Below are 24,324 nucleotides of genomic sequence, written 5' to 3' on the forward strand. Positions count from 1 at the left end.
CATCTTAAAATAAAAAATATATATATTTTTTTATTATTTTGTCATGGGTCCGGATAGGACCGTTAAGACTGCAGTCCGCCGTTTGGAGATGCCTGCTATATAGTATAACAAACGTCCCACCAATATTTATACCACTTGCTTACTCTCTATATTTCATTCATGGTTTTACATTTATAAATTTATTTTACTTTACATTTAATTCTTCATTGTTCAGGCATTACAGAACTTGCATGGTCATAAATAAAAAATACGAACTGCAGTTTAATTTCTTTGTTTGTTCTTAAATTGACGTAGAATGGAGCAAAGACTCCTGGGATTGGGAAATGCGTTTATCCAATAAACAGATGGAGGTCAAGTCTATTGTCGAATGGTATGACCCAAGATACGTCAGACAGAGAAAGCGCGCATATTCGACGGTACCGCCTTGTCATTGGTTTACCCAGGTGCCATTCCAACACCATTGCTACCTCTCATTGGCTGAATCTTTGAGCACGTTGTAGACTCAATCAATTTAAGTCGCGGGGAGACGGAGCTCTGTTCGTTTGTATATTTTATTTTCGTGACCATATGTTTGGTTTATGTCAAAAAAAAAAGAATCAAAGAACCAGTTCTTCTTGTTTTGGGGAACCAGTTCTTGTCGTTCACGTTCGGGATTCGTTCGTTGTAACGAATCAGTCGCGACCGACACATCCCATCTTTCAGCTTTGACAGTATTACAGTTTAGCTTCCAGATTTTGTAAGAATGTATTTAAGCACTTGCTTCTTCAGGTAATGTAATTCAGCGTCAGTTTTCGATTTCAGTTTCAAGGTTTTTCAACAGTGCACTGCAATACATTTGACCTTTCAGATTTTTCAGCAGTGAAGGGCAATACATTTGACCTTTCAGATTCATCAAGGCAAGGCAATGCAACTTTATTTATATAGCACTTTTCATACACAAGGCAGACTCAAAGTGCTTCACATATAAACAGTGTCATACAATAAAATAAAATAATAGGTAAGTAAAAGAAAAACATATGCAAAAATAGAAAGTTAAAAAGGCATTTTAGTATTAAAATAGAAAATAAAGGCAAAGTTATTTAGCAGAAAGCTATAGCAAACATAAAAGTCTTCAGTCTTGTTTTAAAGGTGCTCAGAGTTGGGGCAAGTCTTAAATCCTCTGGGAGTTTATTCCAGCTATTTGTTGTGTAGTAACTAAATCCTGCTTTCCCATGTTTTGTGTTTACTCTGGGGATAATTAACAGATTGGTCTCGGAGCTTCTTAGTGGTCTAAAAGGCTGATGTAGTGGAAGCATATCAGTTAAATATTTTGGGCCTAAACCATGTAGGGATTTATAGGTAAGCAACATGATTTTAAAATCAATTCTCTGACTTACAGGAAGCCAATGTAACGATTTCAGAATTGGTGTAATATGATCAAATCTTTTGGTCTTTGTTAGAACTCTAGCAGCAGCATTCTGAACAAGCTGAAGCTTCCTCAGAGTTTGTTTTGGGAGACCTGTAAGGAGACCATTGCAGTAATCAAGCTTACTAGTGATAAAGGCATGTAAAATTTTTTGTAAGTCTTCGGTGGACATGAGCCCTCTAAGTCTTGCTACATTTTTAAGGTGATAATATGCCGATTTTGTAACTGATTTGATGTGACTGTCAAAATGTAAATCTGAATCCATGATAACCCCTAGATTTCTGGCTTTGATTGAGGTTTTCAGGGAGAGAGAGTGAAGGTGTTGGGTTACTTTAAGCCTTTCTGTTTTAGAACCAAATACAATTATCTCTGTTTTGTTCTCATTTAGTTGAAGGAAATTTCGGCACATCCATTCCTTCACTTGCTCAATGCACTGGCACAGCAGATCTATGGGCCGATAGTCATTTGGTGATAGCGATACATAGATTTGTGTGTCATCAGCATAGCAATGATGGTCAATATTGTTATTTTGCATGATTTGCCCTAGTGGGAGCATGTAGATGTTGAATAAAGAGGGTCCTAAGATCGAACCTTGTGGGACTCCACATGTCACGTTGGGTGATTCTGATACAAAGTCGCCAATGGAAACAAAGTAGTTCCTATTTTGTAGGTAGGACCTGAACCAATTTAATCCCCACCCAGTTTTCTAACTTTTCCAGAAGTAATATGGTAGTATGGTCTACAGTGTCGAATGCAGCAGTTCAATTCATTTTACATTTCTGCATTTTTAGCAATGCTTTGCGCTTTTCATTTAGCTGTCACTTTATTTGTTTCCAACCATTTACATTCACTTGAATGGTGTGCATGTTTACATTGTTTACTTCATATAGTCTTTTGAACTCTTAAAATGTCTTTATGTCTTTATCTATGTGGCTTTATTCAAATATATTTTCAACTGCACTTTGTACTACAGCACTCACCGCATTTTCTATTTATATATATCGTCATATTTAATTTTACCCACTTGTTTTGTCTGTAAAGACAGAAGCATAGATTAAACTAACGACTAAAGGGAAGTGATTATTTGTATGTTCAACAAATGATACCACTAGTGGTGGATCCAATACAATTATTTAATCACATGAGCAAAAACACATCATTAAATAGACATACCGTTTAATCCAGTGAGATATTTATTTTCTTGTGAGTTCAAGCTCACAAGGCAGGATTCAGAATAGTTGCAGCAGAACCTTCCTCTGATGCTCGTCCCAAATGTAGGACAACTGTTTAATTCAATGACTAGGACTCATTATATAAAAATAAAATAATTGATAGCTGTTTGGGAGTTGAACCCTTTGCTAATCCACTTGTCAACTTTAAAAACATTACTGAACATATGAAGCCCATTTAAACCCAACACTGAGCGCTTTGCGACAGAGACTGAAACACATCTGAATGTCACTCCGTTAGACTGCCTGTAAACGGTTTCTCCAAAGCACTCAATCATCTACTTACAATTTAAAAATACAGAATAAGAATAACCAAAAATCCCAAATAACATTAGTCGTAATTAAAACACAAGTTTAATGTGATATCAGTAACCAGGTAAGGAAGGGCTTGACATCAGCCAAGGTCATTACAATCTTCATATTAAATAAATCAATCTTCATACTCCATTTGAAAATAGTAAGCTACAGCTGTAGCATAAGCCGTAGTGTCAGACTTCAAGTGAGAGTAACTTCAACTGGATGGACAAAACTGGGGCCTCTGTGCTGCTAATCCCAAGTGTTTGATGCAAAGTATTTAGATCGCTAGACGATAGCTGAGGTCTTCTGGGTCAGAGTGGGCACTGCAAAGAAACAATGAGAGTGATGAACCAATCTTGATTAAACAAGTGACCAAAGCAAACACAGTTCAGTTGTCAGGGGACTTGCCATAGTCTGTATGGTGAGTGACAAATGTATATGAATTCAGCAAATTGGATAGAGAAAAAGCTGCAATAACCAGTACTGGCCAAGAGATGGTGCAGTTTCTCAACTTTATATTGTATGGCAGGGTAAGGCTTAGAATCAGGAACAGACTCACATTGTGGGCAGGTCATTCTCCATCGTCCACCATGCCTTTGATTTCTCCCTCTGCTCTCATCTAAAAAAAAAAGGAAACACAATGTCAAGGAACGGTGCTGGAGCAAAACACCCCAAAATCTGTCAATGGGCATCATGCCAATAAATTTGTGATCGTCTTAAACGGCTAGTTTAATGAACGACACCTGTTCATGTGAGTGCACGCCTTCATGAGCATCTGAAGTAGTAACATTTATGCACCAAAGCTTGTATATAAGGAAGAGCATTTCATAATAATAGGCGCCAGGCAAAGAAAAAAGTGCAGAAAACACAGTGTCTCTTTTTAACATATTCATTTGTCAAAACCATGTAACAAGAATCGTTTGGCCGAACTAAATAGATTTTTTTGCTTTGCCCAACGTATGTGACTCATACAACAAGTCTAGTCTACTCGTAGATTTGGTGTGTGCAGAAGAGAACATGTGAGAAGTGCTTTTAAATGGCATGTGAGAGCACACCTTCAGAGTGACTCATCTATGAACTCACTGGCTTGGTTAATAGGTTATAGGTTGGGAGAAATTAAAACGTGCATCCTCCTTGACTCTCCTCCCACTCTATTAGTTTGGTACAACACGCCTTGTACCAGGCGTGTTGTATAAAACTAATAAGAGTGGGAGGAGAAGAAAAAAAAAGGTAAATGGACTGCAATCATATAGCGCTTTTATCCAAAGCGCTTTACAATATTGCTGGACATTAACCCATTCATGCACACAGTCACACAGTGACGGCAGAGTCAACCATGCAAGATGAAAGCAAGCTCGACAGCAGCAGGTGTCTCGCGAAGCAGGGATCGAACCAGCAACCTTATGGTCACCAGCCAAGCCGCTCTACCGCCCAACTTGTACCAAGTACAGAGAGCAGAGCTTACCTTGTCCAGCTCCTTCTGGGTCTCCTCCTCCATGCGCCTGATGTCGTCCATAGACAGCTCCACCCACTGGTCCAACGAGCAGAACAGCTGCCTGTGGAAGTTGTTAAACAAACGTGCCTCTTGCTGTGAAGAGGAGGAGGGGGCCGGGTGTAAAGGAGAGAGAATGAGTGAGATGGAGGACCAAAGCAACACAATGGGATGGAACAAGGAGAGAAAAAGTTATTTACCTTATGGATTAAATTCTCCATTTTGCCTTGAATTACTCTCCATTTGAAATGGACCGTTACAAGCTTGTAAGCACACATGTGAGGACAGGCCAAATTGTTCTTCAGCTCTGTCTGAAAAAACGATGTTTGGTAATATAAAACAGCTATTTTGTTGTCAAACATTATTTTATAGCAACTGCCAAACTTTATTATATGTCCTGATGGTGAACTCACAACCAGAGTTTTCAAAGCAATATTAGGTACAAAGAATTCTGCACATGAAGTTACCTAGCACAAATAAGAGCATCACAGAATGGGACAGAATACTGGTACCTTCCAGTTAGGTCCCAGGAGCCCTCGGCTGGTCTTCTTTGATACGAAGGTGGCAGGATCTTCATCCGGCTTGTAATCCTGCATAAACAATGTCAACAAAAAGTTTTAAAAACAACCTAAATACCTTGAAACAGAGCTAGGGTACCCACAAAGGTGTTAGAGACACCAAGCAAAGCTGAAAGCTGCATCTCACCTAAACCTACCTTTTGTCCTACTTGAGTTCGGTCAGCGATGTCGATGTGAATCACCTCTGCCTTCTTCCAGTCATCAGGGTCTAGTCCATGAACCTGCAAGGGGGTCATGCACCTCGATGGTTACAATGGATATTAAAGAAAAACTAACCCTTAAACCAGTTATGTGATATGGATTAATCCTGGTCCACTCAAATTTATCTTGTTTTGAAAACGTAGGATGAGATGTAAATATGAACAAAAATTGCCATCTGTAAGTTCAATGCATGCTATTGCATGTGCAACCTTTTTGAAACATTAAAAATGCCCGAAAATAGACTACAGAAGCAATGGAATCATTTGAAAATCAGTAACACTTAGTATACTGTGCAACGTGTCGTTGGGACTACAGGCTTGTAGTCCACGTTGAGTCGTCTTACATTGTCCGTCTGTCCCATGTCGGGCTTGTGCCACGTCTCAATCTTGATGAAGAAGTTCTCACCCATGTATTCATTCTGTGGAGGAGGGGGTTAATAAAGTAAGTTAGTTCTGCGCGCACGCACACACACACACACACACACACACACACACACACACACACACACACACACACACACACACACACACACACACACACACACACACACACACACACACACACACACACACACACACACACACACACACACACACACACGTGAAATCAAGCTTGACATTGCAAGACTGATTTAATCTAGTTACAGTCTCATCTTTCAGCTAAAAAGCAATAGGTGGTAAAATGTCTTGCAACACATGACCCATTTCCATACGCATTTGCTGGCTTGGCTCGACTAGGCTCTCTGCAGTGGCCCAGGGCAGCTTGGAATGCCTCTCCATTACAATAGAGCTACCCTCAAGCAACCAAAAATCACTGTGGTGTCCGTTTATCTAATCCTTCAGTAACCTTTGTTAATTATATAGTTACAGGAACAAACAAATAATAATGAACCAAAAGGATGCACTACTACTGTGTTGAGTGTGGGCCTATAGTCCTACAATTTGAGACAACATCTTGTTCCAACAACCAACCAGGCCCAACGTCACCGCTGAGGCGTGTCTGGCATGCTTGTCCTGACACTGAAGAGGGTCCAGACTATAATTTAGAAACAACTGGTGCAAGAGACTATGTTACTGCCAGTCTCCTGTAACCAGTTTGTGAAGGTTCTACTCTGCTCTGAATTCAAGTTCCAATCTCTTCTTGACATGGTCGTGGCTTTCCCTCGGAACTTCAAAGTCACAAAAAAGGGACTCCGGCGGCGAGGACACAGCGGACGTGAGGAGCTCAGCCTGGCTCATGGCTGATTGGGAAGTCTGTGTCCGAGAAAGGGTTAAGCTTCTTGAACACTCCTAGTTCGCCACAGTTTGTGGCGCATTTCACACAAAACATCTCATGCACCACACTTGCATAAAGACAATGTCCCAAAGTTGGTGTGGGTCGTACCAATATACTGTATATATATATATATATATATATATATATATATAGTACGTGTGTGTGTGTGTGTGTGTGTTTTATATATATATATATATATATATATATATATACATACATACATACACATATATATATATATATATATTTACACATATGTATACATGTATGAAATAGGGGTTCTGTTCCATTCTTACAAAATAATATGAAGCTTAACAGGAAACTCAGGGACCAGACCAGGGCTGCAGTACTTACAGTTAGAACTGGATCAGTGTTGGGAGAGGGAGGTCACAGCAGACAGACGGGTCAGGACAGGAAAGAGAAGAAACACACTCCTTTACATTTGTAGTATTTCACCAATACTATGAGAATAGTTCTGCCCTGGCAGAAGGAGTACAACACTCTTTAATGTCGGTCGAGCGCAGTCAGTATTCTAACTTGATGTTTATATTCTCCAAGCTTGTTCATGTGTATGATATATGATATTAGGTTTTTAAACTTTGTAAACTGCCTGACTGAAATCGCCACATGAGGGTCAAAGGTTCTGATCAGTTTCCCCAACATAAGAGGGGATGTTTTTGGTGAAATAAGTTCATTGTTTAAACTGCAGTCAAAGTAATAAAGATAAATATTCATCAGCCTGTTGAAGGATTGGCCGGTTTTCTAAGACACCAGGTTAATTGTTGACATTGTCGAGGTGAAAATCAGGATTTGTATTCAACAGAGCCTCTGGCAGTATTGACACGTCACTACACAGGGCAGCTGGCGAGCCATTAAAATCCACTCTGTGTGAATACTTTTCGAAATACAGCCTCAGCATTCAGAGTTCACACACAAAGTACTTATGCCCAACCAGGCCCGTTAATATGCACGTACCTAGGTTAGACAAAAGATACAGCTATGGGAGCTGCTAAACACTTTCATAATGGATATCAATTAATCACCAATGTCGAATCCATCTAGAATTCATCACCATCATAAATCAGGGCTGATTTATGTCTGAACTTCAATAGACCCAATCCTTGGGTCCTCACAAACGGGCCACATACACCTGTGTGTGTGTGTGTGTGTGTGTGTGTGTGTGTGTGTGTGTGTGTGTGTGTGTGTGTGTGTGTGTGTGTGTGTGTGTGTGTGTCTTACTTGTTCGACAATATGGATAGGCATTCCAGGCCTTCTCGTGAACCTCAAGAGAACCTTTGGGTGCCATCACACGAAGAAATTTTGGAACTTTACTGCGGATAAAAATAAATTGATTCAGAATGGAGCGACACCTCTTCTTCCCCCATGCTCATGTGATCATAATAAGTATGAGTCCAGGTCACACTATACACCTTTTAAAGCCGATGAGCAGACCCAATTCATTCCTTCATAGCGACCCCTTCAGCGTATGACAAAGGATCCATCCTAGTGATGAATAGAAAACAATGATCCGTCCCGGGCCCTACCTCTGCAGGTAGTAGATCTTGTGCGTGTACTGCCCCTTCTCCCCGTCCTTCTCGTAGGGCTCGTTGACCAGCACCTTCACGCCCTCGCCCCCGCCCGTCTCGTTCTTACTGGCCTCCGCCACGGCGTACAGCTGACCCACTTGGTACTGCACACACACATCAGGGAGATACACAAGAAATGCAACAATGACACACGCACAAGCAAAACAAAGCTGAAAAGTTTGGGACAACAGCTACATGCAGGGGGCAGGGACACAGCACCATGTGACCACACATCCTGACCTCAGTTAACCATTTCCCCCTCTTTTCCACACTCAGTACGTTTACATGCACAGCTTAATCAGATTACAGCCATAGTTCGACTATGCTCCGTAATTCGACAACTGCAATCGTCCGAGTATACATGGCGGTGAGAAAATCGATTCATTGGCCGAAGCATGTCATACCCCGGTTCGATAGGTGGCGCTGTACCCCTTTCAACTAGTGGTAATAAAACCACCGGCTGACCTCTTTACGTCACCAGCAACAACAAACTCAGGCGGCATTCGAGAAAGATGTTTTCAGTAGACAGCTGTCAGTTCGGAACCGGGTCCATGTCATTTCTCCGACGCTCCATTGTTCCGACCTCTCGGCCGTATGCGGACTCCCGACGGAGGACCTCCGCCACCGGCGTGTGTGTCCTCCGGCGGGAGAGCCCCTCCGGCGGGAGTCTGCATGTGATGTTCAGGCCACAGAGCCGACAGAACGGATGGACCCACAATACATTTCAAGAGCGCCCCATGCAAAGTCAATGAGATCCGTCGACGGACGCATGTAGTGTGAATGAAAGGTTATGCTCTATGTTAGATACGCATACGGATGCGGACAGAAAATCTGTCCGTACTCTTTTTTCTCTGCGTACATTTTGTCCGTATTTCATTTTGTCCGTATTTCATTTCGTCCATATGTCCTCTAGAGGATGTTTTGCTCAACGTCCATTCCAACGTAAAAGACGCATGAAAGTATGAGGGCAGTGACGTTTAGACCGTTGATAACGTATGTCTCTATTTACGAACGAAATGGGAGCATAACTGAGCCTTTATGCAACTCAATCTAATAATCTAGGGGTCTTAATAAGACTATGAGAAACTCAATTTGGTTAGATTTTAGTCCAACTAAGGTGTATACATGCATCTTAATAATCCAATCATAGTCGGACCAACCCAATAATTAGATTTTCTGTAAAGGCTGACTGACTTCAGATCCTTCCCTTCAGCAAAAGAGTCCTGTCCACTACGAACTCTGGCCACCACACACACACACACACACACACACACACACACACACACACACACACACACACACACACACACACACACACACACACACACACACGTACGTTGGGGTGAGACGTGGAGTCGCTCTGTTACTAATGCCGCAAGCATGAGTCACATGGGCAGTGCCACAGAAGGTTGAGTCAGCGACCAAGAGACTGTGTAGGGCTTTAAAAGAAAACACAGAATCACCAGGACACCGTTAAACACATCAACACCTCTGTATGCATCGTGTTCCCCTAATGATAAAGTTGGGCCCTGCCAGGCCTGGATAGCGTAAGCCCTCATACAGAGAAGCATGGATGCCTACTCTAAGCCCTCATACACAGAGCAACCTCTAAGCCCTCATACAGTGTGGTCTTTAAGACCTCATACAGAGTAGTCTGAATGCAGTCTCTAGCCCTCATACCCCGAGTAGCCTGGATGCAGTCGCTAAGCCCTTATACACAGAGTAGCCTGAATGCAGTGTTTTAGCCCTCATACACAGAGTAGCCTGGATGCAGGGTTTTTGCCCTTATACAGTGTAGTAGTAGCCTGGATGAAGTCTTTCTATCTCTGGCGAAGTCACAGAACTGACCCGACTGGGGGCTTTTGGTTCTGCTGCGTGGTTGCTCCCGTAGGTTGCTGTGATCGACTAGGATCTCAGGAATGTGACTTGACGTGTAGAACCAGTGTGTGCGTGTGTCACATTGGCCTCGCCTGTCTGATCCATCATAGACTACAGCGACAACAAAGACAAGTTGAACAGTTTCATGATACCGGTCTGTCGGTCAGGTTCAGCCAGATATGGACCAGATCGCTTTTGGCTTTTGTCTGAAGAAACGGCAAGCGGTGACAAGTCAGTGTGTTAGTCTTTGCCATGGTATCAGATCACATCCTCATAATTAGGCCTATTTCTGAGTTTTATTTAGAACATAACATTCCCAAAGTAAATAGAGTATATCTCCACAACTGTCAGTGCAATAACATGAAATATTGAAAAAAATAAATAAAAAAAGTTAAAACCTGTGAGATTGTTGCGCAAGTGAAATAATCAATGTGGATACTTGGTAAGAGTGAAAAATTCCACTTATGCTACGCATAAGTTGAAGATTTCATTTCTGCCTGAAATAAACTTCATGTTTTGATTAAATACCACTTAGCGCAAATCAGTTGGTCACCCTATTACTCTATAGGGCCATAGGACAAGAGCTGAGTTGAGTGAGTACATGGGTCAATTTGTGATGCCAATAAAGTGAAGTAGAGCAGAGATAGAGGTTTTAGTAGAGGTAGGGTTAGGCAGATCTCCAAATAATCAATCCAAGGCAAATTTGACAATATCAACTTGATGATATACAAACTGGTAGATATCTTCAGAACCCAATTTACAAATTTGACATCTGACCCCTCAATTTAAAAGGTCAGGTCGAATAGAATTAAATTACACCAAGCCAAATAAAGTAGTAGTAGCACCATAAGGCTATCAGAAAGTGATGAAGAATGTGTGTTGTTATTGAAGGCAATTTACCTATTTCTTCTGAAACCCTCTCTTAGCACACACAATGTTTAGTTGCAAATATTGGCCAGACACTGGATTATCCGTTTATGGGGGTTTTATGCGATTAAACACAATCATGAGGATAAAAATAAAATAGGTAAGACATCATTTTTGGTTGTAAAAAGAAAAAGTGAAGTTTGTTTTTTACTTTTTCATTCTTTTTTTTTTTCCTCTAGTTCGGCAGATTGGACTGTTGGAATCAGTGTCTCAGCTTTCATTTGATATCGAGTTTGTGTAGATCAAATCACAAGAAAAATATTACTTTTGCTGTGAATGTGAGAAGTTCTCTACAACTCTTTTTGTAATCTGCTTCTTATTTTGTTTGGGGCTTGGAATTTAATTTTGTTTGGTCAACAATGGCTATGATATACTAGAAGATCAATATAATCTCTCTAGGGGTGTCTCAAATGGCTTTTTTTTGTTTCATAAAGCTTAAATAAATGCCTTGAAACGTCTTTGCACATTGTGGTGGTGGGGGGGAATTTCCCGGTTACAGGATTTTGGGATGAAGAGGTCAAGAGGAGGGGAAGGGAGAGATTTAGATTAAAACAAGAATGAAGTATAGCAAGACTGATACTCCCTCAGGCTTAAAAAGCATGGCTCTTTAACAATATTTCTCTTCATAGACTCAAGACTCGATGGTAAATGTAGGCTAAGTAGGGGTGAAAAATGTATGAATAAATAACTAGATGAATCTAATAATCGCGATTATTATCTTCTGTCATTCAGAATAAATTCCACAACTTCCTTTTATTTGATTTATTTTGATTTCTAACCCTTTACATTATTGCAATCTGTTGATATAACCTTTTCAAAGCGCAAAGCGGTCTGGAGTAGATTCGAGATCCTATGTTTCCTAAACATAGAGAGCCATATGTACTGAATCAACAATTGATTTTGGATCCAATGCTGACCCCAAGAAACGAAAGCCCTTAGGCTAGCACACTAGCAGACTTAATAGTTTTCCCTAGGCTAGTGGTTCCAAAACTCATGTACCCTCTGTGACAATTGACATCCTACAGTGTAGCCAGAGCATCACGGACAGCTCACTAAAATGGTTTTGTTCTTAATTCTGCTGAATCAACAACATTTGAACAGGCATTTACATATACAGTATACACAACATACAAAAACGAGACCAAGAGTAAACTGTGTCGATCTTTCAGGGATTTAGTTTCCTGTCATGGATAAAAGGAAGGGGAGTATTGCCACACTGAGCTTCATGCATTTAATTTTGGTACTGAGACTATTTTTGGAACTGAGATCAATCCACCTATCCCACTTTGACAACCGCTGCCCTAAGTGATCGAGAAAGGGATTATAATACCCTAAGTCATTCTATAAGCACACACAAAAAACCCATTTGCTTACTGTGATATTTGCTTAAGGCAACGTGACTTTCTCAGTGTCACCAAGAAGCCAAGGAACAAGCTGGATGGGCAGCAGGATGGCCTTGCCCTCGTGGCCTCCACTCAAACACCCATCCTGTCATGCACGTGTAGGGGAGTCCTCATTGCTTACCCATGGGCAATGATTCCCATTTTCAGTTGCAGTTTAATTCATTACTTTCCCTCCCTGAGTCATGATAACCCGTTTTACCTGAAATGACTCCCATCACACAAAAGGCATTGGTATTTAACAGGTAGTAAGTACACAGAGGTGCATACCAGTAGTTCTGGTTTGGCTGAGGTATAGCCGAGTTCATTGAACATTCATCGTTCTTGCCAAAGCGGCCTTCATGGGACAAATAGACTGGTCATTGCGAAGAACAATGTTCTAATATAATAGTGGTTGCTTGGGCAAATTGTTATTGTTTTGTATTCACACAGCTTTCCTCTTGTCAGTTGAAGCTCAGAATGAAAATCTCCTTAACCTATGCAAGCTTAAATCTGTGCATAAAAACATAAAGGAAAACCTTTCTGACATAGTACCTCATTATTCAGGTTTAAAGCCAAAATAATGGAATGGTTTATTTGGAAGCAATGGGAGCGATAAGGTGAGAAGAGGAAGGGAACTAGAGAAAGATAGATGACATAGGAATGTTGGAGAGTTAGTAGATAGAGTCCTTACCTCTTCCACGGATATGGGCAGGACCACACGGCTGGATAAAATAGAGATGAGAAGGAGATTCATTAGAATTTTCTCTATCAACACTGAAAGAGGAAACGCAGTGGTGGGTTAAACCTATTGGCCTAGCATGGTGAAATGCTGGCTCGGCGCTGAGTCAGTGTGACCTTTGGTTGAAGTGGATTGCATCTTGGAAGAGTTTATGGTCTTCAGACTATAGTATCCATGTGACCCCGTCTCCTCGCAGTTTGTTTGATTTAATGTGTTATACCTTATAAGTCATTATGTTACCCCCCTTTTGATCAGTTATTCTACATTTTAAGGTCATTTTGGGCCAGAGATGTTGTTGAAGTCCAAGATCACTTTTAGATAGGTGTATTAATGGGGCTTTTATTCATCAAGGAGGTTGTATCTCGCACTATGAGCACATGCAAATATCCATCTTGTGTCTAGGTGTAACCTACATCATGTCTGTCTTGTGTGCTATGATACAGTTGCCATTTAATGGCCACCTGTTGCATGTCCACTGAGACATGAATATTTCATTAGAAACAGATCCGTGTGGCAGTGTTGTTGGCTTAAAGCCTCACAGTGGCTTTAAGAAACATGAAAAGACTGTGTTGACATCAAGCAGCACTCATTCATCTCCACTGGTCGTCTACATCCGCCTAGTGTGAACGAGGATAAAGTATCACTTATCATACTTGCTTGAAACAATTGTGGAAACATTATTTCACTTTGGTCAGGAAAGACTCCCATAATAGGTTGAGATCGTTATTAGTGCCTGCTGGAAACTGCCTTGGTGGTTCGTAAGGGTACACAACATCACCCTCGAAAATGCCTCAAAATAAGAAACGGAAAAATAACACCGGTCTGCTTTCAGGTGACCCTAACTGGGCCTACATGGTCAATATAGAGTGCATATGTATACATATATATATACACATATACATATACATATACATATAGGCCTACAGTGTGTGTGTGTGTGTGTGTGTGTGTAATAGAAAGTGCTTCGCCTTCACCTACCTACTAGATACACTCACCTATCAGTAGGTATAACCTTAATCAATGAAGAACGCTTTACACCTTTTATTTAACATTGATCGGACGTCACTGTTCGTGGGGAATCCGGATCGTCAGAAAACATCCAGGGAAAATCGCGCTTCATTCTCATTCCAGTATAGTAACTACATTCGTATTGCTCGATTAGGGTCTACTTACAATTCTTTAATGATCATTGTGATAGTTCTTTCCGTCCAAAAGCAGCATACACACTTATTTAGTCCAAAGCCTTCCTTGTCGGTCGACACAGTCGGTCCTAAAGTTTGTTGTATTGGGTTTCTTCCTGAAAGATGCGCTTTGTAGAAAGGGGCGGAGCGTGGAAGTTCGGACCGCCCCTCGCAGCTCCAGGTGATATTGTCTCTGCAGGTGGCAAGAGCTCCAGGTGATACTATGCGTCTGTTACTAGAGTTCCAGGTGATACAATGTGTCTGTTACTAAGGCACCAGGTGATAATATGTGTCTGGTACTAGAGCTCCAGGTGAAACTATGTGTCTCTTACTAGAGCTCCAGGTGATACTATGTGTCTGTTACTAGAGCTCCAGCTGATACTAAGTGTCTGTTACTACAGCTTCAGGTGAAACGATGTGTCTGTTACTAGAACCCCAGGTGAATACTAGTCTGCTGCAGGTGACCAGAGGCCAACACTGTCATCACAGCAATCTAGTTGGACCACTTACTTTGTCAACACGGCTTCTTTCCAGGCTTGTTTGACCAGTTATACTTCGGATGAAGTCTTTGGAATAAAAGACAAAGGAGTTTCTATCCTGAATTCCCTGAAGTGGTGTAAGTAAATTCATTCATTAAAGTTGTCCAACCTACAAGCCATGTTATACATTTAAATAAAAAGACATATCAGCTATATTCGATAATGTTTTAATTTAAATTTCACGTATTTTGGCTTATCAAAATATATAGTATAGATATAAATAGGTTTACAAAGGCTTATTGTAGAATGGTCATAAAAACACAACACACCATCTTTAAAAATGATTATATTTATTTTGTATTACGTAGTTCCTTTTTCCCCCTCGGTGGAAACAATTAAAAACATAAATCAATATTTCAATGACTGTGGCTAATGTAGAATAACACTATATGAACCAAATCTTCCTCAGATTCCTCAGATAGGCAATACGGTAGAAGTGAGTTGCTGCGACTTAACTTTGTGAGACCGGCTGGCGTGCGGGACGTCGCGCTACAGATTCCGGATCTCATCCGAAGATGTCCTGAAAACATCGACGAAGAAAAAGGGGTAAGCGTGGACCGTGGAGGCGTCTGGCTACGACTGAGGAAGATTTGGTTCAACCGGATTCCGCTGCCCTCAATGATCCTGGGGAACGTCCAATCCATAAGCAACATATTGGATGACCTCCAGGGAAATGCCTGCTTCCTTAAGGATTACAAAAACTGCTGCGTGATGGCGTTCACTGAGACTTGGCTAACCTATGAAGGTATTATTGTAGCAAAAGTCTTTAGCACCTGTAACTGCAGATTGTGTATGCGTACACTGAAGTCACAAACGTGTAACAGTCAATTTGAAGTCGTAAATATTTATTTTGCATGTGTACTCTAAAGTCATAACTGAGTAACAGTACATTTGAAATCGTAAATAGTTCTTCTACCATTGTAAAAACAAAATAGGCTCTACGAGTTCACAAGTCTGTGTGACAGCAGGTGCACAAATCCTATCCTGTGCATCACAACTTCAAAGAGTCATGCAATTGACACTTTTGCTACAATCATTGCAGCGCAGTTGGTGCAAAACACATTCGCACACTCGTGTTTCAAAATCTGAGAACATGCCCAAAATGTGTGCATTCTTAAACCCAAATGTGAACTACTGCATCAGAAGTTGGACATCTGTGAAAAATTTCCTCACAAATGAAATTATATAGTACGAGCGTGGATCCATCGTTATTGGAAAAGGGGCCCAGATCTGTTCCTCCACTGGCTCCCCTCAGGGCTGTTTTCTGTACCCTCTTCTGTTCATTCTCTACACAAACATGTGCCGCAGCAGCAGGGAGGACAGATTCATTTTAAAGTATGCAGATAATTCTGTCATTGTCAGCCTGCTACAAGGAAATGAGACAGGCCATGGCCCAGTTGTCCAGGATTTTGTAAATTAGTGTGAACGGTCAGATGAACATTTCCAAAACAAAAAATATGCACGTAGACTTTAGGAAACTCCCCAAGGCAAATGGTCAGATAGTGGAGTGTGTACACAACTACAAATACCTTAGGACCATCATCGACAGCAAACAAAGTTTTGAGGCAAACTGTGAGGCTGTGTATAAAAAGGCGAACCAGCGCCTACATTGTCTAAGGAAACTGTGCTCCTTCCATATTGACAGAAAGATGCTCACTATGTTTTAGATGCTCCATTGAATCTGTTATTTCCTTTAGCCTGGTGTCCTGGTTCAGCAACCTACCCCTGAAAGATTAAAACTCACTGAATCAGATTGTGAGGTGGGCTAGTTGGTTAATTGGAGAGCCACAGCTAAACCTAGAAACCCTTCACACTAGGCAGCTACGGAGGCTAGTTGGGTCCATCCTAGAAGATGGATCCCACCCACTACATGGTGAATTCCAGCTCCTCCCATCAGGCCGTAGGTTTAAAATGCCTACAGGTAAAACCAAAAGGTACAGAGGTAGTTTTGTTCCTTCAGCTATTAAGACCCTGAACAATACTTAGGCTATTTGTTGACTACACACTAATCTTTATAAATTATGCAGCCTTCCTAATCTATTTATTCATTCATTTATTGACCCAGTCTTTTTGTATTTGATATGGTTTTTATTCTGTATTTTATCAACGGTATTTTGATAGTACTATTGTGTACTTTTTATCTATATCTCTACGCCTGAAGCACTTGTTGTTACTGTTATGTCATTGTCTTCTGTCAATGTTGTCTTTGTGTAATGTGTGTATGCAGCCCACTCTTTTTACCTGCCACCAAATCTACCCTTGGGTACAAATAAAGTTACCTTACCTTATATATACACAATGTACAATTATAGAAGTCATAGAAGAAAAATAAATTGCGCAAGAAAACCAAAAAGAAACTGAAATAGAGGGACACACGTCCATAAGTGGGAGTCAACAAAGGTATTGGTGAGTGAGCTGAAAATCACATTTCACATTGTCACAGACAAGTTATGAAATACCCCAGGGAGAGCTAAAGGTATCTGTCTCTGGAGATTAAACATTTAGGCTTATCAATCGATAATAAAAACATCAATTATTGTCAGTCCAGTGCCCTATACCACGAAGCTCGCTGAACATACCCAGGCTTTCTTCGGAAAACCTGGCTCGACAGACCCGCAACTCGCAATCAGAGTTAAATGGTACCACGAAGCTCACTTTAGATTCAATTAGTAGAACCAGGTTTTCCGCTTTAGGTTCAGTGCGCGTTCACGTGAAAGGGGCGTTTTTTGCGTCATTTTTCTCACCTTTACGATAGATCAAGCAGTCTATACGAGTATAAGTGAAAAGATTCTGCATATTGTCTGTAAAATAACTATGCCAAATGCAGAATTGTTCGCCATTAATCCAAATAGAATGATGATGATTTAAAAATGCATAAGCAACGTCCATCCTGCCTTATTCTATCATTTAGGGAATTCACTTTAAATACACCCTATTTAAGAAATGTATCGCATGTTTTCGACCGCTGAGAGGTAGCGACTGTAGCGTAGTGGATTAGTATTAAGACCCGAACGCCAGCGACCGGGGTTCAAATTTGCCGGTCTATCATCATGCATTTTACCCCCATAGATGTGGTGCCATCACGGCCTTGAAAATATGGGTTCAAGTTCGAAATAAGCACAAAAACATAATTCCATAAGCTTTAGTGAATAAGTATTCCATATGCATGAGAATTAGAACTTTTAATGCTTCACATAAATTTGCATCACTTGGGAGACGAACCCCCCGCGCAGAAATTCAAGACTGACGCGCTACCTCCACTCTAGCTCACTGTCACGGAGACACAATGCTTAACAGTAATCATTGTCTACATAAGGTCCAAAAGGACGATCAAATAACGAACACCCTCTGATGAGAATCTGTATCTCTCATGAAGAACCCCAATTTCGTTGTTTGCACAATGACAATAAAGTCTGAAATCTGAATATCGTCAGACAATGCCAAGGGATCGGTTCTGTCCCGTAAAACCCTCTGTCTCCGGAGAGACGCCTGTACGAGAAGTGCGCCGGGGTCCACGGGAACACCCACAAATGGTGACGCCATTGTCAGAGGAGGGGCTAGGAAGCTGCGCACGCCGATTTAAGTAGCCGATCTCCGGCTAGACTAAGCCGAAAAACTGCTCCCGACCAGGTTTGGTTGCGAGCAAGTCACCATGGTGATACAGCGACGCTAAAAGAGATCGACTTTCGTGGTACAACTAACCCAGGCTTGGAGCTCAACATACCTCGCTAACCCTCTAAGCGAGCTTCGTGGTACAGGGCCCAGGGGGAGAGCGATGTCCAGGAAGTGTTGTCATTGAAAGAGTGAGACATTTAGGGTATGGCAGTATAAGAAAATTGCTGATAAGATTAGGGTCTATTCTGAGGGAATTAAAATATATTGCCTGGTAAATCACACTTTCTCTCATCAGCCTTATGCTGGTTCCTGTAATCCTTTTCAACTGACCAAAGTAACACGGTTAAATCGAAACGACACAAGGCCCTTACTTTGTGAGTTTGCTGACCTCTAGAGGTTAAAAACCTTTCTAAAAAGGTTAAAGGAGACATATTATGGTGTTTTCCCAACAAGTAAACATAGTATTTGAGTTCCAGAAAACATGTTTTTGAAGCTGTTTGCTGGAAATAGCTTTTAGGAAAAAAAAATATTGTCTACAGCTATTCCCCTCTGCTTCAGTCCCTTCAGAATGCGCTGTTTCTGGTGTCTGTAGCGTTGATGAAAATGAGCTGCTGCCCATTGACCAATGAGCTGTCAGACTGAACCACAGCATGGAGGAGAAGGGATTTTTGCCGTTTGCTGACTCCTGGAGCACTATACCTATATAATATAACATAATATTATATACTGGTATTTATATAATAGATCTAATATCACGGCCAAAAGCTATGTGCGCCTCGGATGATATTATGAATAATAAAGACTGTGTCTGACGTCTCTGGTACTTCCACAAGTAAAGACTCGTAGTGGGGGATATCTCGGCCGTGGTTGAGAAGAATTGGGGGGAAGGCACTTTGGCATTGACTCTCTGAAGTCCATGAACCGCGACATGGACTTCGGTGCCGTGGCCGGCAGCTTCGGGCCGCCGTCGAAGCTGCCGGGCCGCCGTTGAAGCCATCCGGCTGCAGTCCGGCGGTGTTCTCCGGGAGCTGAACTGGTGCCGAAGCTAGGTGGCAGCTCCAGCGGACTAGCAGCTCCGGCAAACGAGCAGCTCCGGCTGGGGTAGCTCAGCGGCAGTCCGACAGCTCAGCTCCGAGAGTACAATCCCTTTCTACTCCATGTCTCCTCCTCCCGACTTCCGCCGAAGCTTCGGCGGCAGCTCCGGCGGGGTGAGCTCGGCGCCAGAGAAAGGGATTGTACTCCCGGAGCTTAGCTGCAGGGCTAGCGCCGAGTTCCCCCCGCCGGAGCTGCTCGTCCGCTGGTCCACAAAATCTAAGCGATGCTCTGATTGGAGGGAAGTGGGAGGTAATATTCAAATGTGCCCCCTTCCTACGTAGGAGGGGGCGCCGAAACTGACTCGCTCGTTTGGTAGCTGGAGGCGGGCTGCTTCCAGAAATGCGTATCTCACTCAAAAAATCATGTACAGACTTTTTTCAAAGTTTGTATGCGTGTGGGAGCACCATGTACCCACAACAACACCCAAAATCCCAGGAAAAGTGCTGTTTTCATAATGTCCCCTTTAAAAACGTGCTAAGCCGATGTGGCTGCTCTGTGATTCATTAAGCATGGCCAGTGGCGGTTTTTCGCTCCGAAGGGGTCTTGCCCAGGCTGTAATTCAATGTAGAACTGCCACTGAGCATGGCCAAAACGGTCTCAAAATCAGACTTAAGTAAAAATACATAACAAGTGTATCACACTGTACGGATAAACTTTAGACAAGTTATTCCATTATAAAGAAGCTCTGGAGGTTCTCAAATCCCTTAAATAATTTTACATTTACCATGTTTGATGTGTTTCAACCTTCAGGTCGCAGCAAACTCCAACAATATGTATCTAGTGTGTCTTATGAGTTAATCTTTAGAGATGCAACAGCCTTCACACAACTGGTTTGGGTAGCCTCGGTTTGGGGGCACATAGAGGCGATTGGGGATGAATTGCCAGGTAAGTGAGGAAGCTGTATATCCGTCAATATATCACATTCATGGTGCTGGAATATAGTTAGAAAATCTATTTTTCCTCCATCTCCTGCTCTTTAGGAGCAGCCCAGAGAACCATATGTCTCTTCACAAGACCGTAACATACTACTCACGAGAATAGCCTCTCCTGGCTCCTTAAAAGATGAATAAACGCATGCGAACTACTTCTATGTCATGATGAACAGGTCCTAGAATCTACAGTTATTCATTTGCAAGGAGACTGAAGGTGTGTTTTCTTTGACAGAGAGACAAGCCTCTTCCACTAGTTTTCTTGAATATAAAAAGGTGCAGTCCATTTGTTAATCAGTTATTTTCTATGTATATAAAAATAAACATTTGCATTCTTTATGTTCTTTTTGTAATGGTGCACATTTCAAAGAAGTTAAGAAAACATATCTGGGACTGTAGCAGGATACATGGTGCATAGGCACCATGCACAACAAGATCACGTCCATTGCAGTGTGAGGTAGCACACAGCAGGTGACTTCCATTCTCCAAGGGGTGGTGGCTAAGGTCCGTTGTGTGCCGATCATTACCCCCACCCCCCTATGTATTAGTGAGTGTGTGTATCATTGCAAGGGGGCATGTGTATTTCAACTACAGCAGGCTGCTACCATAGTGACGGCCCAGCACATTCCTGGTTGGGATGGCTGGAGCCAGAGGGCGGGGCTTGTGTCCTGCATTAACTGTCAGAATGAGAGGGGCTCTGAAAGGTGAGGGTCTTTGGTAGTCCCCCTCAGCCAACATGATCTAAAAACACAGTAATACCAGCGACAACATTGGAAAATCATAGATGGAAGGAAAAGCCAACAAAACCTGTTCTGGACCTCAGCCACCAATCACAAGGCTCCCGCGCAATGATGCACAACCTGCTGGAGAAGCAGACCGCTTGTACCACACTGTTGATGTGCGCCTTAGCGACCCTGCTTTGACTTCAAGCAGCTTCTAGCAGTGTTAAAACCTTATTCCAGCAGTTTCAGTCTAGTCTTCTATTGAGGAGCAGCCAAACCAATGAACCAGTTGATAGCTCAATGGAAGTGACGTTACACGACTTTAAGTTGCAGATCTACTGTGGCCTTTCTTTCATGTTCACTTAACAGTTCAGTACTCTGGCCCTCAGATATGGCTTGTAGCATAATCTGGTACTTCAACTAGCACCTTTTCAGACTTAAAGATTACCATCATGTACCTGTTTAGTTATGGAAAAAATTAAATAACCAGGACAGGTGACCATGGATACTATTATTGCTATAGGGAAACAAGGATATGTGTGTAGCAGTTAAAGAAACATAAAACAAGAAGAACGACCCCATCTCCCTGATTCTCTTCTCTCGTGTACTACTCCTACTGCCACTCAAAATCAACAAAGAAATGCATCCTCTTCTGCATTAGCCTCGATATTCAACATCCATCTCTGAAATGATGGTGGCAGTTAATTGAAAAAATAAAGAAATATTTGTGAACTGCAGACTAGCTGGTTTAAGTAGCCTAGCCCCGTGAAACGTGAGCACCTGACAATCAGAACCCAACGCTGACTCTGAGACATGGTTGGAGCCTGACTGTCTACTGTTTGAACTGCATGGCCTCATGTCTTCCCTGTGTGAACTGTATTATATACATATCATGATAGACGGTAGGTAGTAGGTGCAGTGGCACCTTATTGCTGGTATTATTATATTATTATATAGGAAAAGCCGAAAACAAAGCACAACATGAGAGTGAACAGCAGCCTTGAAAACAGATTGTTTTTCATACTGCTATCACGGGGACAATTAAAGTCCCATTGGCTGGTCGAGCTCCATCAGTGTGGCCAGTGTGGTGGAGGAGGATGTTGGGGGCGGGGGAGGAGTTAGAGTAGAGCCCCTGAGTACATCAAAGCTGCGTTTCAACAACATAACATCAACAATAACAAGCTTCCTAACACGGCAGCCAAGAGGAGGTGCGGTCTGAAGGCCAGCCAGCCGGCGCATCCCGCAGAGCTGCTCACAAATCCTTTTTTCTGTGTAGGTTTAGCACACCAATGTAACAAAAAGTAGCGTAATGAAACGTAACGTAAACCATCATCCCAGAAAAATCATTGAATAATCCTGCTATATGAAAAAGAGTAACAACAAAAACAATCCACTAACAGATCCGATCCCCAGACACTGATGTCACTGCTGTCACGATACAAGGAGGGACCTGGTTTGGTGGATGACACTGCGTTCGGTTTGGTTTGGTGCACAAGACACAAGACAGAATGGGAGGGGTGCTTGACAACACTTTGGTGTGGCTGCACTGAATGGCCGACACCAGGCCCGCCGCTCCCTATACACAGAGTATGCAGAATGCGTAGGGCACCAAGTATCTGAGGGGGCACCAAAAATTAAGGTTTGTAAAAAAAAAAATATATACATTATTGAATTAAAAAAATATGTAAATTAGTTATGAAGAGGCCCACTGTTGTTTGTTCTTAATTGTAAAACCTATCACTCAATTTCAGCAAATTCCCCCCCCCCCCCCCCCCCCCCCCCCCCCCGCTCGCGTAGGGCACCGAAACGGCCAGCAGCGGCCCTGGCCGACACCATTGTAATTATATCCTTACTATCCTTATATCTGCTGTTCAACAGTGGTTATCGATGGACCTCACTGGGGGAGAGGGGATGGGATGTTTTGGTGAGCAGTTTATCTTATTATATATTCTCTCTCCTTCAAAACAAATGCCCAAGTTTGGTGAGTGGTAGATACATTACCCCCATTGCATGTGCTGGCAACTTTAGGCAGGTACATCTCTCCATGTCTAAAACATCCTGCTGTTTTCTTCAACGGATGTGCGTTTGTGCCTTTAATGTGTGTCCGTCTTTGTGTGTGTGTATGTGTGTGTGTGTCAAGTCAGTGCAGACAGCAGAGGGCCAAACTTATCGTGTCACTGTAGAGTGGTGTTACTGACCTGTGTGTGTGTATGTTTTTGTGTACACGTGAGGTGCAAGTGAGTGTTGTGTGTGTGCGTGTGTGTGTGTTTTAGGGACTCGGAAGAGACTAGTGGGGCTGAATACACAGACAATACAAGGAAAAAGAGGCCGAGAGGAACGAGCATACGAACACAAAATGGAGAGTAGTACTCTCTCCCATCCCCTCTCTTCTGCTCTCATCCATTCAGCAGAACTGCTTAAATTCTTTTTTTTTTATCCTGGAAACGCCCTGTCGAGCTCCACAGGGCTTCTCTCCGACCTTAGAGGGCGAGAGATTACTAGACAAAGACCTCAGGCTTAATGCCATCGGCATCGCCGCCATCGCCGTTGCTGATGTGGGCGTAGACCTTGGGGTCGTCGTCGTGCTCCTCCCTGAGCCGTGTCAGGTGGCGGCTGTGGCACAGCAGGTAGAGGGGCAGGCAGAACCCCAGCAGGCTCAGGCCCAGCAACCCCACATTGACCTGGGGGGGCAGAGGACACACCCTGATACAGAGAGGGTTGTGTTGCGTTTGACAAACAGCAAATGCAATCGTTGTTCCCTCTGAGTGTTTTTCAGATACACCTGAATGACACTATGGTTAAGAGGAGAAAGGGTTAGGAGCTTGTGGTATACAGCGGCTCATATGGTGTGTGAATAGAGGAATACTCAAAGCACAAAGCATCTATCAGTGGAACACTAGTGAACGCCTTGCGTACCCAGAGGGGGTCTCCCTCCAGGGGGCCCACCATGGCCATGAACAGAGGCTGCTGCAGCAGGGCGAACAGAGCACTGATCAGAGACTGCATGCCCGTCAGACTGCCAAACTGGGAAGACGGGTAGCTGCCAGGGACAAACAACACACAACAATAAGAAATACAATATGATACCTTCCAGGGAATATTGTTTTGTAAGAAATGCTCTGAAAGAGGACATCTTCTGGAAACTTACACAGCTGCATAGAGGCCCCCGACAGCAGAGTGTATGAAACCTCTAACGACGGTGTGCAAAATAAAAGACAAAATCTGGAGATCAGAAGGCCAAAATGTGGGTTAAG

At 42.5% G+C, this 24,324-nt stretch overlaps 2 protein-coding genes across 2 annotated transcripts in view; both read right to left on the reverse strand.

The window, feature by feature from the left end:
• Positions 1-2,524: 2,524 nt before the first annotated feature.
• Positions 2,525-14,325, reverse strand: LOC132475072 (phosphatidylinositol transfer protein alpha isoform-like). The gene is made up of 12 exons (XM_060076058.1): positions 14,163-14,325; positions 12,942-12,972; positions 8,022-8,167; positions 7,717-7,808; positions 6,832-6,839; positions 5,546-5,620; positions 5,139-5,222; positions 4,936-5,013; positions 4,624-4,734; positions 4,397-4,519; positions 3,491-3,550; positions 2,525-3,254 (listed from the first exon to the last, which is right to left on the reverse strand). The coding sequence occupies exons 1-11, from the start codon at positions 14,177-14,179 to the stop codon at positions 3,503-3,505; spliced, it is 813 nt and encodes a 270-aa protein (XP_059932041.1). The 5' UTR covers positions 14,180-14,325; the 3' UTR covers positions 2,525-3,254; positions 3,491-3,502.
• Positions 14,326-22,847: 8,522 nt separating this feature from the next.
• LOC132475058 (large neutral amino acids transporter small subunit 4-like) overlaps positions 22,848-24,324 on the reverse strand; it is a 40,280-nt gene continuing 38,803 nt past the window's right edge. Inside the window, 4 exon segments of the mRNA XM_060076036.1 lie at positions 22,848-23,751; positions 23,987-24,110; positions 24,219-24,300; positions 24,303-24,324. The exon segment at positions 24,303-24,324 is cut by the window's right edge and continues 191 nt beyond it. Of these exon segments, the coding sequence (XP_059932019.1) occupies positions 23,569-23,751; positions 23,987-24,110; positions 24,219-24,300; positions 24,303-24,324 (411 nt within the window). The 3' untranslated portion in view covers positions 22,848-23,568.

This window comes from Gadus macrocephalus, chromosome 16 (genome assembly GCF_031168955.1).
Source record: "Gadus macrocephalus chromosome 16, ASM3116895v1".
Classification (NCBI taxonomy): Eukaryota; Metazoa; Chordata; class Actinopteri; order Gadiformes; family Gadidae; genus Gadus; species Gadus macrocephalus.